The following is a 14,585-nucleotide window of genomic DNA, read 5'->3' as shown; positions in this document are numbered from 1 at the left end:
CCCATTGGTTCGGACGGAAAGTCCGTCGGACCTAGTCAGAAAGTCTGTTGGAAAGACCGTTGGACCTAGTCCGCCGGAAAGTCCGCTCGTGTGTACGCGGCATTAGCCTTACAAAACATTCCCTGTTCATGAATTGGTAGAATGAACAGTTTATGATGATTGGGTCACTCTTGAAAGGATTTTCACTCCCCCAAAGATCTTTTTTGAACTCTATCCAATTGAAAAAGCGTTTACAAAAAGTGGATTGTTCTTGTGGTTGACCCTACCATCTCTGTTCTAAACAAACATTGGTTGACCCTACCATCTCTGTTCTAACCAATCATTTCACTCTTACTGCTATTCTTGAACAATGAACAATCCAACATGACCATGTCTTTTTAGTGTGGTGCACTGAACAACTTCCATCTGCTCTTGTTTGCTGTGTAGATGCCCTGGAACATATCAAAAGACAAATATCCAGTATAGCTGTTATCTCTGTTCATATGTGTAGGATTCTCTGGCTAAAGGCTTGGACAGCAGAAACTTCCTGTGGGGGGCACCATACTCTTATGCTTTTTCAAGGAAGACATCTATTCGGTGAGGCACTCGACCAGTTCATTAACCACTTGCCTACTGGGCACTTTTACCCATTTCCTGCCCAGGCCAATTTTTAGTTTTCAGCGCTATCACAATCTGAATAACATTTGCGCGGTCATGCAACTCTGTACCCATATGAAATTTTTTTTTCACAAAAATACAGCTTTCTTTTGGTAGTTTGCATTCACCACTGTGTTTTTTTTAAACAAAAGATAAAAGACCCTAAATTTTTAGTTTAGTTTGTTATAAATTTTTGCAAACAACTCTCAGGTAATGTCTAAAAGACAATTCAACTGCTTCTGGCCTTTGGCTGGGTGATCAACTTAAAAAAAATCTGTGCTCCAGCATTCCATGCGCCTAGAGCATCTGGGTATAAATCTAGATAAGTCTCAGGCAAAGATCTTTCTTCCAGAAAAGTAAAGTCTTTCTCTAATGCCGCGTACACACGGTCGGAATTTCAGACAACCAGACGTAGATTTATTTCCAATGGCTGTTGGCTCAAACTTGTCTTGCATATACACGGTCGCACAAATGTCGGAAATTCCGAATATCAAGAACGCGGTGACGTACAACACGTACGACGAGCCGAGAAAAATTAAGTTCAATAGCCAGTGCGACTCTTCTGCTTAATCCCAAGCATGGGTGGAATTTTCTGCGTCGGAATTGTCTACACACGCTCGGAATTTCCGACAACGGATTTTGTGTTGTCGGAAAATTTGAGATCCTGCTCTCAAATTTTTGTTGTCGGAAATTCCGACAGCAAATGTCCAAAGAAGCCTACACATGGTCGGAATTTCCGACAACAAGCTCACATCGAACATTTGTTGTCGGAAATTCCGAACATGTGTACCATGTTAGAGTTCATGCTCGACAACTGAGATCCAAAAGTAATCCCATAGTTATGTTCGCCATGTGATTTCTGGGCCTAATGGCTGCCTCCTTTGCACAATTCCATTCAAGAACTCACCATCTAAACATTCTGTCAGCATGCAAAAAAGCAAGCTTTTCCCCTGAATCTACCCATGCTTCTACCCCCAACAACAAAAAATTCCTTGTCCTGGTGGATAACCACTTCAACTCTGACAGTGGGAAAATTCTTCCTTCCTTACAATTGGAAGGTTCTTACAACATATGCAAGTATGTCAGGTTGGGGAGGAGTAGTCCAATCCTTGAAGGTTGAAGGAACAACAGTGGAGGCCAAACTCCACATCAACATTTAGGAGCTTAGAACTGTCCCTCCAGAACAGGAACCCCCTTTCTGAAAGGATACCCAGTCCAAGTGTAGTGTAGTCAGACAATGCCACCACAGTTGCATATATCAACAATCAAGGGGAACCTGGCTGCCTTGAAGGAAGCAAACAAGTTTCTCTCGTGAACAGAAAATTACTGTCCAATAATTTCTGCAATCCACATCCCATGAGTGGACAATTAGGCAGATTATCTCAACATCTGGACCAAGGGGAATGGTCTCTATATCCCAATGTATGTACTCTGATATGCAAAAAATGGGAGACTCTGAATGTGGGTATCCTAGTCTCCAGATACAACAAGATACCTCTGCTTGTATCCTGAATTAGGGTTTTTCTAGCTCTGGCCTCGGAAGCTCTAGTTAGCTGTCAATTCCATATCTTGCAGTACGGGACACAGACAACCTTCCATAACTCTCCTTGTTACTCTGCATTGCTTGCTACAAAACTGGGGACTTACGGAATAAGGTAGGGTTATAGGAGGTGTGCCTTGAGGGGGTGTGTCCTCAAAAGCTTGCCATTATCCAATCACCTGAAGATATGAGCCTATAACCCACAATATATGAATAAGTTGACTGTCTCCTATACTGTACCCCACAATATGGAATTTTACAGGTAAGTTCAAATCCCTCTTTTTTCAATAGAAGAGCTTTTCAAGTCACTAACTACATCCAGTTAATCGTAAACTTTGCAGCGACAGAGCCCCGGCTATGCATACCCAGTTCTGGACGCCCTCACACATTTCGTGTCAATGCCCTGCCCTGTGTTCATTAATAATAATTTTAGCTTGTTCTTTACAGACTCAAGCCTGATGTGGATGAAGAACTGGCTCAGATAAGTAAAAAGAGGATCAGGCAAGTAATCAGTATTGCATTTATCCAATTATTATTACTGTAACAAATACTTAGTAAATATAAGTGTGTGTTCAATACTTCAAATTTTTAGATAGCTACTGTGTATGTTTACATACTGTATTTAATTATTTGGTTGAAGTTTACCTTTGGAGATGCACAATTTCAGAATTGAGGTTCCAACTTTTTGCTAGTGGATTTTTTTCTATTTTTCACCAGTTTTCCCTTCCTTTTTCGACTGACATTTGTATCAAGATCTGGTTGCTTATTGCTTTATGCTTTTTCACTAGCAGTTTCTGGATCAGTTACCGTCGGTGTATTCCTTGGGACACCATGGCTGTAATGTTTGCTTTGGGCATTGTATCCTGCATTTGCCACTTACTTTGGCATGTGGTGGAATGAGTTAGTCATAGGATGATATATACTGTACATAGGTCCAGGACTGTGCTCCATTCCTATGGGACCCAGCCCCTGAGGACCCCTTCTGGGGTGTGCCTACCCTGACAGACAAAGCCTGGACCCTGAACAGGACCACAAGGTAAAACAGGGTTTCCTTGTACATTTACATACTGGTTCTTGGCTATACATGTCCTGCTGGATTATTACTTGAATCGGGGGGGGGGGGTACTATAGTAACATGTTACATGTTACACTCTAAATACGGGTGTAATAGGTTATTAAAGGTGAACTTCGCCTTTAATTACATAGTTAAAAAGGTTGAAAAGAGACACTAGTCAATCCAGTTCAATAGTTCATTTAATAAAGGTAATGTGATCCTATAATAAAAAACAAACAGGTGTTCTGCTTTAGGGTACTGTAAATTGGATGAACTCTATGATTTTAGCACTCTTGCAGTGTTCACTGGATAACACATTAGAAGTTGACTGAATGGTCTCACTTGATGCCTGAAACTGCTCTTTTAAGCGGTATTAAACCCAAAACCAAAAGTGTATTATATTGCAGCTTACCAGTCATAAGATGTTTTCACCTGGTGATCTGACCAGTAACACACCTCCTGTATTAGTGAGACACATCTCTGGAGGAATGAGCACAGAAGGCACAGCAGACAGCAACGTTCTCTGGTGGGAGGGTAGAGTTAAATGTATTAGCAGATTTAGATGCACTAACAAATTGAAGCCAAACTCCAGCTAATACTTTATAATCCGTTACAGCAAACATATTTTCCTTTTGGTATAAAGGTTTTATATGAATAAATAAAAGCTGATCATTTTAACCACTTCCCGCCCGGCCTATAGCAGAATGATGTCCGGGCGGTGGTTCAGTTATCCTGACTGGGCTTCATATGATGTCCAGCAGGATAACATGCCATCCCGCACCCTCTGACACACTGCATTTCCATTCGTAGTAAGGAGCCTCTGACAGAGGCTTCTTACCACGTGATCAGCTGTGACCAATCACAGCATGAACCAGGAAGTGCCGGTAAATGACTTTCTCGGTTCGCACTGACAGGGAAAGCCGATCGGCTACTCTCCCTGTCAGAGGGGGGGTCTGTGCTTATAAACAGCACATTGATTATAAGCACAGCCCCATCAGATGTGCCCATCAGCTGCCAGTCAGAAACGCCTGTCAGTGCCCACAACAGTGCCAATCAGTGCTTGCCACAGTGACGATCAGTGCCCATCACAGTGCCCATCAGGAAAACCTGTCAGTGTCTCATAATCAGTGCTGCCCATCAGTGCCATCTATTAGTGTCCATCAGTGCCCATCAGTTCCGTCTGTCAGTGCCCATCTATTCTGCCTGTCAGTGCCCATCAGTGCCACCTTTCAGTGCCCATCATTCCTACCTATCAGTACCCATCAGTGCCCATTAATTCTACATATCAGTGCCCATCAATTCTACATATCAGTGCCCCCTCATCAGTGCCCATCAATGCCACCTTATCAGTGCCAACTTATCAGTGCTGCCTCATCAGTGCCCATCAATGCCACCTTATCAGTGCCAACTTATCAGTGCTGCCTCATCAGTGCCCATCAGCATCGCCTCATCAGTGCCCGTCAGTGAAGGAGAAAACTAAATTTTATAACAGAAACAAAGAAAAACTTATTTTTTTAGTTTAGCAAAAAAATAAAAACCCCAGTGGTGATCAAATACCACCAAAAGAAAGCTCTATTTGTGGGAAGAAAATGATAAAAATGTAGTTTAGGTACAGTGTTGCATGACTGCGCAATTGTCATTGAGGTCGGGTTCACACTATTGCGAATTGGATGCGGGCAGGAGAATGTGACCGGCTCTCTATGGAGTCGGTTCACATATCTCCGATGCGGCTCTGGTGCAAATTTGCACAGGAGCCCTGTGCGTCTTTTGGTCCATTGCAGGTCTGAATTCAGCCCAAAATTCAGGCTGAAATCGGACCTGAAATGGTGAACCAGGATGCACAGGACCCCTGTGGGGAGCAGCATTGGCACCCATTGTCAACCGAGCCTCAAAGTGCGACAATGCTGAAAGCTGAAAATTGTCCTGGGCAGGAAGGGGGGAAAGTGCCCGATATTGAAGTGGTTAAGCACCCCTGCCATTGGTAAATGGTTTGTCCCATCCAGGTAAATTGATACATTCTGCTGGAGAATTTGTGCCTTTGAAAAACAACAGACTTGCTGGCTGGATCACCAGATGAAAATAGAAGCACGAAAGCCTAAAAAAAAAAAATGAATGCAGCCATCACACCTAAGAATTTGTAAGTTGAATCAAGACATTACGTAATATTATTCCAAGGGGTGTCCTGTTGTTGTTCCACGACCTCTCTCTTAGGTACGGTTTACCCCGTTGGATGCACTTCTGCTACTGCCAGTTGCGTCACGCAGCTCAACCACAGTTTGCTGGCTCTCTCACCCTAGAGACTGAGGATCTTCTCTCCCAAGAGCAGCTCTCTAAACCCCTTTCGACACTTTACCTAGCATTATAAAGTGTAGAGTCTCCTAAGATAGAAAAATTATGGGAGCTGTGGAGACATACCTACTCTAGATAGCGAAATGTGGGGGGGGGGTGCTTTGAAGATAACTCCAGATTGGGTGACTTTTATTCTTATATAGGGAAAGAGACACAGAACAGACTAATAAAAGCAGTTAGAAAACCCATAATGGCTGGAAGGTTCCACACGGAGAGAGCAGGTGGACAAGCGTGAGTCCCTGGATAAGCCACCAGCAGATATCCACAAGAAGCGTCCTGATGGCTGCACCAGAAAAAAAGGTAGTAATGTCTTTCAACAAACTGGTTAAGACAGTCTCATCACAGCAGCAGTGCTAAGCACCGCCGCTACTCTCTCCATGTGGAACCTTCCAGCCATTATGGGTTTTCTCACTGCTTTTATTATAAGGCTTAATGTACACGGGACGTTTTTACAACCTCTCCTGAACGATTTATCTTGACAGATAGTAACCCACGTTTAAAACATCCATTTTGCTGTGTTTATATGCCGCGTTTGCGTTTAGAAGTGTTTAAAAAAAAAAATATTTTATTTTTTTCAAAATAGCCAAAAATGAAAAATGCCTGTAAACAAGAGTTACCACGTTTAGCCGCATTTGGCTTATGAAACGTCGGAAACTTCGGCGTCTGAACTCATTTTTTTTTCAAAGAAAAGCCTATAAACACAACTGCTTAAAAACAACATTAAACGAACATGTGTACATGTACACATAAGATAACATTGGATGAGTTCAGGGGCAGTTGAAAAAAGCAGCCAACAGCCTCTGAACGTCTGTTTACCAGCAGCAGTGTACATGAGGCCTTAGGCCTCATGCATACGAGACGCCGGTGCAAACTCTGCTGAACACGTGATTTTAAAAGCTGAAACCAGCGTTTAGAAACGCCTGTTTTGCCACGTTTGCATGCCGCGTTTAGCCGCGTTTGCGTCTAGAGCAGAAAATGACATTTTGCGACCCAAATTTGGGGCCCCGTATCTCGGGGCCACTTAGTGCTAGGAACCCCAAATTTGGTGTGCTAACACAGTGGAACTAGTACTACAAGATTTTCAAATTTGGGGTTCCTAGCACCAAGTGACCCTGAGATACGTGGCCCTAAATTTGGGTTGCAAAATGTCAAGCACTTCTGCAGCAGAGAATGACATTTTGTGACCCGAATTTGGGGCCCCATATCTCAGGGCCACTTGGTGCTAGGAACCCTAAATTTGGATATGTTATAGTGTTAGACCCACTGTGTTAGCACACCAAATTTGGGGTTCCTAGCACCAAGTCACCCAGAGATATGGGGCCCCAAATTCGGGTTGGAAAATGTCAAGCACTTTTCTGCAGCAGAGAATGACATTTTGTGACCCCGACTTTGGGGCCCCGTATCTCGGGGCCACTTAGTGCTAGGAACCCCAAATTTGGGTATGCTGTAGTGCTAGCTCCACTGTGTTTGCATACCAAATTTGGGGTTCCTAGCACCAAGTCACCCAGAGATATGGGGCCCCAAATTCGGGTTGGAAAATGTCAAGCACTTTTCTGCAGCAGAGAATGACATTTTGTGACCCCGACTTTGGGGCCCCGTATCTAAGTGGCCCTGAGATATGGGGCCCCAAAGTTGGGTCATAAAATGTTACTTTATAACTTTGCAAACGCGGCTAAATGCCGGTACCGGCATTTAGCCGCATTTGGCGTCTGAAACGTGGAAAACTTTTGCGTCTGAACCCATTTTTTTGCTTCTGGAAAAACGAGGTTAAACACAACTGCCTAAAAACGCCAAAAAACGAGACTGTGTACATGGACACATAGGATAACATTGAATGGGTTCAGGGGCAGTTGAAAAAAGTGTCCAACTGCCTCTGAACGCGCGTTTAAAAGCGTCTCGTGTGCATGAGGCCTTAGTCTGTTCTGTGTCTCTTTCCCTATATAAGAATAAAAGTCACCCAAAATGTAAATCTCCCCTGAAGAAGGAATATATACAGACAATTCCAAAACATGTTGGGACACATGCAAGAAATCTCCATGGACTGACCACAGCTTGACTCTGGCAGTACCTGGATAGAATTGCTTTCTTGGGTTTCTGTACATTTACAATTTTGTTTCACGTGTATATTTTGTATATTTTACTATAATTGCCTGTATGGCTATGTTTACATTTTTTTAGTATATTGTATACTCAACAGATAAAAAGTACTGTGCTGCTTTTTATCTACCTCTTCCAACAGATTTTTTTTCTGCCTTAAAAGACCAAGGGGGCTGCCCCTATTGCATTCCGATGCATGTCCTCTTCCTGTATATATGGGATGTTGGCAATTTGATACACTCAATTCCCAATAATATTTTTTTTTCAGTATACCAAACTATTAATTTCCTTTCTATTATATTATTCTAAGAAAAAAAATATTTTGTAAGTAATCCTCTCCCTCTCCCCCAGCTCTAGCCTCATGGGAGTCTGCAATTAACGCGGTGTTACCTATATATAAGCTGACCTATATCAGCAGGAACTGTCCTAAGAAATATTAAAAGATTTGTTGTTATGAGCGTTACCTGTTTATTTACCGTAGGTGATCCGTACTATTATTACATTTTTGGGATCCTCTTATGCTGCTTATGTCTGTCTTGATCTCCGTCTGACATACCTTTGTATGTGCTCTACGCATCCTCTGTACGGTGACATTTTGTTATTATGATGTCTTTTGTCATGTTTTTCCTTTGTTATAATTGTACCACATATCTGTTCAATAAAAGCAATCCTGGTTAAAAAAAAAAAAAAGAATTTGTAAGTTGCAATATAATAAATGTTTGGTTTTGGGTTTAATATCACCCTCCCTCCTAGATTGTAAGCTCTAACGAGCAGGGCCCTCTGATTCCTTCTGTATTGAATTGTATTGTAATTGTACTGTCTGCCCTAATGTTGTAAAGCACTGTCGGCGCTATATAAATCCTGTATAATAATAATAATAATAATATCGCTTCAAATGAGGAATAAGTCCCTTGTTGGATTTGTAAAGACTATACTTTCTTTTTATGTTGGACATGTTGTATTTTGCTGTAGTACATACAAATTGCCCCTAGGTGGTACTTCAGTGCCTGCAAATTTCCCCAGGCACTGCATCTGTAGGCCACTCAATGTAATCATTTTATTTTTTATTATATACCATTGACAAGTTCAGTTGTGCTTTCCAGAGTTCATAGACTATACACGTTGATTGCTGTCCCCACAGGAGTTTACAATCTGTTGTCACTTCAGCGGTCATGCAGACACACACATTAGTTCCAATTTGGGTTATGGAGTAGGTCCCTGATTTCGAGGGACTGTCCCTGATTTGGAGCAATGTCCCTCTGTCCCTCTTTCCTCCTCATTTATCCCTCATTTTGGTCTGATCCAAATAGTTGTATATAAAATGCACTTTTTATCTTTAAAAAAGTGTTTTCCAGTGCTAAACCTTTCATCCAATTTCATAAAATTTGTACATTTTAAGAGCCAATATAAAGGAATAGTAGTGGTAGAAAAAAAGTCCTTGTGGATTTAATTAACCTTTTTTTGTTAATTCTCCTTTAAGGGGGTGTGGCAGGGGGCGTGTCCTATGCCTACATACATTTGTTAGTAGGTGTCCCTCATTCCCATCTCAAAATGTTGGGAGGTATGGAGTAGGGAATAGATAGAACCAATTGTAGGTTTTTTATTGTTTGTGTGCCCAATGCAGAGAGTTGCCCTCTTTGTGTCTTGGTAGAATGAAAACAAGGAAAATACAAAATTCCAAGTCGCTGGGACAGGAAATCTTCCAGCAGAGACGCTTGTTCTGTCGACAAATGTCTAAAAAGGGGTTCTCCCTAAATTGGGAGATTTCCTCTTACTTCCTGTTGTATGTATGGGAAAGGAAGTAAAGTTAATTCTCTCCAACGGGATGCAGACAGTATATAAATTGTGTGCCTCTAATTAAGGTAAGGACAAAGACAGTAAAAAAAAAAAAAAAAAAAACAGGGCTTTTAGCCATTTTGTATTCTATCCAAAAGTAAAATAAAATGCTGGCATTAGTGGGTGAGGGTGGAGAGTATCCTGGGGACATTTTTTGCATTGGATAATGTACGGCTCTGCCCATGTGCACCTTTCCGTTTGTTAGTTATAAATTGAACTGATGAGATGTCATTTTATCTTTGCTGCATGGGCAGGCCCGGACTGGGACAAAAAATAGGCCCGGGCATTTTAGGCGGAGCAGCCCATTTTGTATTTTTTTTAATACAGATCAGGGAAGCATGAAATGTTTGTTATTTAACCAACAATGAATCTATCTATCTATGGTCACCGCTGCCACCCCCTACTCAGGTGCCTAACCCCTTTTCGGGCGCCGGGCACCTAAATTACAGCGGCGGAGGTGTTTTTTGAAAGCACCTGATTAGAGCCATAGGCTCTAATATATTAGAGCCTATTAGAGCCATAGTCTCTAATAGGCGTCCAAAAAGTTGAACAGCGAGGCGCCATGCTGGGCGTTTGCTGTTCACTCAGCGTTGTGTCATTTGATATCCTAACACTGAACCGCTTCTTAGCCAATCAGGTGCTCGGGTCTGTTATCTGTCTGTCACCTGATTGGCTGCCATGACAGGTGCTGTGATTGGACGGCGCCTATCAGGCGTCCAATCATAGCAGAGGATGGGAGAAGACATCATGCGTGGAGGACATCGCCACCGTGACCCGCTGCCCCACCGAGACAGGTAAGTGGCGGGCGGGGGGTGCACACTGGCAGAAATTGGTGGGCACAGTAGCAGCAGTTGATGGGCTCGTAGCAGCAGTTGATGGGCTCGTAGCGGCAGTTGATGGGCACACTGGCAGCAGTTGATGGGCACACTGGCAGCAGTTGATGGGTACAGTGGCTGCGTTTGATGGCACAGTGGCGGCAATTGATGGGCACAGTGGCGGCAATTGATGGGCACAGTGGCGGCAATTGATGGGCACAGTGGCTGTGTTTGATGGGCACAGTGGCTGCGTTTGATGGGCATAGAGGCTGCGTTTGATGGCACAGTGGCGGCGTTGATTTGATGTTTTTTTTTTTCAGTTTGTTTGCGCCCCCCCAAAATTTTGAGCACCAGCTGCCACTGGTTCAGATTAGGATCCAAACACACCTAAGCTCACCCCTGCCAAGGGGAATGCTGCAGCTGGCTTTAAGGCTTCAGCCCGGGTTCACACTACTGCGGTGTGAGACGCCACGTGTAATTCGCACAGGAATCACAGCACGTTCCTGTGTGAATTACATGTGGTGTCTCTGGGGTGTGATTTGAGCCATGGATTTGTATGGCTCAAATTGCACTGCATTCACATCAAACTGGTACAGAACCCTTTATTGTCCACACCAGAATCAGAATGCATGGGTGTTCACACCCATGCGATCTGATTTGGCAAACTGCGCTGCGTTTTGCAAATCGATTGCCGGGTGTTTTTAACTTGACATACACTTTGCAATTGGTTCACATGGACAGGTTGCGATTTTAGATGCAGTGCTGAAACCACAGCAAATTTGCTGTGAATTCGCACCACATCTAGCGTGAACCCAGGCTAAGAGATAACAGTGAATTTTAGGGCACATTAAAAATATATTACCCACAATTCTATATAATATAATCTAAAAGGTGTCCTGAATTTAAAGTGTATGTATGATTTTATCTAACACTGAACTTACCCAGCCAGCTAGTACTAAATATATCACAATTACAAACACAAAAGAAAAAAAAAAGCATATATACACTTTAAATTCAGGACACCTTTTGGGCCCAAGAACTGTCCCTCTCTCACACAATGTTTTACACCTGCATTTACACACAGCATGATGAGAGCATGATTTGGTCTGGTTAGTGGTCTCTTTTACACAGTAAGAGTGATGCTGAACTACCTACTACTACTACATGAGTGCTCTCATCATGCTGTGTGTAAAACAAATTTTTTTTGCAAAGAGGCAGGCTGGCATCACTTACTTTCTAGCAGTCTTGTCCAGGCCCTGATATCTGTGGCTGCAGATACACCTTTCCGACATCAGGCAGAAGGGGATTCCTCCAGGCAGCTCCTCCCCCTTCATGGTCACCTGACCCCTTCATTTCCGCCCCCTGCACTGAATAGTAGGACGGCCGCGGAGCTGACCGTGGTGAGGCCGGGTGAGCGGCTCCGACCCACTGAGCAGCCCAGATGCCTTGGGAGTGGGCGGTGGGGACTGGTGACCCCGGCCAGATAGACATGGATGCGGCCCTCTCCGCGGAGCCGGCCGCGGAGAGGCCGGCAGTGCGTGAGCAGGGCCGGCTCAAGCAGCTGCCCAGGAAGTCAGTCAGGCCCGATATTGACATGTGGCCCGGCAGCCCCGGCCCACCGGGCATATGCCCGGTGTGCCCTATGGCCAGTCCGGGCCTGTGCATGGGAATTGAACCCAGGGCCCCGCTGAATCAAGGCAAAAATACTAGCCACAGATTCGATCTGACTTCTCATTTTTCTTTACTCACTTTACCAATGCTTTCATTTTAAAACAACAGAAGGTGTTGGTACCCGTGGCATAATTTTAATACAGCGGTAGTTGCAGGTGTCCCAGAACTTAGCGTGCTAAAACGTTTGACAAGTATTGATAACGGAGTCTAAGCTATCATTCGAGAAGTTGACTTGATGGGCTCCTGGGCTTCCAATCTTGCTACAGAGTGATCTGTTATGCCGTGTACACACGACCGGACTTTCCAGCAGAAAAGGCCCGACAGAATCATTCCGTCGGACATTCCGATCATGTGTGGGCTTCATCTGACTTTTTATTTCTAAAATTCTGACAGACCTAGAAATAGAACATGTTTCAAATCTTTCCGACGGACTCAATACCTATCGGGAAAACCGTTCATCTGTATGCTAGTCCGACGGACCAAAAACGACGCAAGGGCAAATATTGGCTACTGGCTATTGAACTTCCTTTTTCTAGTCCTGTCATACGCAGTAGTGTATTTAGGTTGTGTGCTGCCCTAGGCCTGACTAAACTCATGCACCCCCTAATTTAAATATGACCCAGCCCTTCCTGTCAAGGCCACACCCCTTGCTGTTTAAGACCTTCCCTGAAAATTTTCGAGTGGGGACACTAGTTCTGAGGGCCTTAATTTGCATAGATTTCCTCTCACTTCCTATTTGGCTATGGGGCAGGAAGTGGAGGGAAATCTCTACAATGGGACAGGGATTGTAAGAAATAAACTGATGGGCTATAACCCTCCCTTACTCTATCCAAAATGAAAAGTAAAAAAAAAAAGTGTTGCCTATAGTTCTACTTTCAGCACAAATTTCTGATAATTTTATGGAGAGGACTAAGAAGATATAACCATGCCAATGGTGCAGCAGAAAACGTATAGCACAGTGAGGAAGGTTTGTGGTCCAGGATGAGAGGACAGTCAAAAGTAGAAGCGGCGCCCCCACAGTTGCGGAATGCCGGCCGCCCACATACCGGAAGCAGTACGGCCGCTTTATGAGGGCGCTAGACTAATTTGCCTCTCAGCCCAATGCACCCCATAAGTCTGGCGCTACACTAACAGTGTGGGCGTAAGCCGGCGGGGACTCTTTCCGTGCTGCCCCCCTGCAAAGTGCTGCCCTAGGCCTGGGCCTTGTCGGCCTAGGCCAGGATACAGCATTGGTCATACGTCATTGCGTTCTAAACCATCGGACTTTGGTGGGATCGTGTGTAGGTAAGTCTGTTTCAGCAGAACTCCGTCGGAAAGACCGGCGGAGTCTATTCTGACGGAGAGTCTGGTCGTGTGTACACGGCATAAGAGGTTCTGAAAGAGAAATGCTGTGAGCTTTGGTGGCTGTACATGAGTGGTTTAGTGTTAATCCAGCTCTGCCCTGTCTTTCCAGGAAAATTGCAAATGGTACCAATCAAGATGGGCTTGTGGCTTCACCACACTGACTGTGGGTGTTGTGGCTGTACAATTTCCTTCCTCCATCAGGGAATTTTAGTTTGCAAGGCAAAAAAAGGGGCATGTCTGCCAAATCCTTTTTTTTTTTTTTTGCAATAAACTTTATTCCACACGCACAGTGCATAACACGATAGCTCCTGCCTGACCCTTCACTCTAAAAGGGAAGGGCTTAATCATAGTGTTTATATTTAAGTGGGTATAATTAAAGGGGTTGTAAAGGCAGAAGATTTTTTTATCTTAATGGATTCTATCCATTAAAGTGGTGTGTTCCGCCCACAAAAAAAAAAAATTAAAAGCCAACAGCTACACATACTGCAGCTGCTGGCTTTTAACAATAGGACACTTACCTGTCCTGGAGTCCAGCGATGTCGGCATCGCAGCTGTTGTTTCCATCAGCTGTCGGGTGCTGCCGCCGCCATTGTGGGTAAGGGTACCCTGCAGTGTAGCCTTACGGCTTCACGCTGGGAACCCTACTGCGCATGCGCGAGGCCCCGCTCCTCTCTCCTACTTGCCCGGCGACAGGGAGAGCAGGAGGAGGAGGGGGGAACCCCGCGGTGATGTCACGGGCAGCGGTCCGGACTCCCAGAAGTGGGAACAGGATACCTGACAAAGAAAGGTATCCTGTCTCCCCTCCCCCCGAAAAGTACCAATTGTGGCACCGGAGGGGGAGAGGAGACAAGTGATCGGAAGTTCCACTTTTGGGTGGAACTCCGCTTTAAGATAAAAAGCCTTCTGTGTGCAGCAGCCCCCCTAATCTTCACCTGAGGTCCCTCTCTGTCGAGCGATGTCCACAAGTGTCTCAGCCGTCCGAGACTCTCCTTCTTGATTGGCTGAGACACAGCAGCAGCACCATTGGCACCCACTGCTGTCAATCAGTCAGCTAGCCAATCAGGGGAGAGAGGGGAACGGGCCAGGCTGGGTCAGGGCTCTGTGTCTGAATGGACACAGGGAGCTGTGACTCAGCTCTGGTGCCCCCATAGCAAACTGGTTCCTGTGGGGGCACTGAACAGGAGGGAGGGGCGAGGAGCACCGAAGAGGGACCTGAGTAGAGGAGGATCTGGGCTGCCCTGTG

The 14,585-nt window shown here is 44.6% G+C and overlaps 1 protein-coding gene across 1 annotated transcript in view; it reads left to right on the top strand.

Annotated features, from left to right (window-relative positions):
* LOC141106344 (zinc finger protein 692-like) overlaps window positions 1-14,585 on the top strand; it is a 73,931-nt gene that overhangs the window by 36,796 nt on the left and 22,550 nt on the right. The window contains exon 8 of the mRNA XM_073597041.1: window positions 2,624-2,677. Within this exon, the coding sequence (XP_073453142.1) occupies window positions 2,624-2,677 (54 nt within the window). The remainder of the gene's footprint in view (window positions 1-2,623; window positions 2,678-14,585) is intronic.

The sequence above is a fragment of the Aquarana catesbeiana genome, linkage group LG08 (genome assembly GCF_042186555.1).
Source record: "Aquarana catesbeiana isolate 2022-GZ linkage group LG08, ASM4218655v1, whole genome shotgun sequence".
Classification (NCBI taxonomy): Eukaryota; Metazoa; Chordata; class Amphibia; order Anura; family Ranidae; genus Aquarana; species Aquarana catesbeiana.
This window is presented reverse-complemented; position numbering and strand designations above follow the sequence as displayed.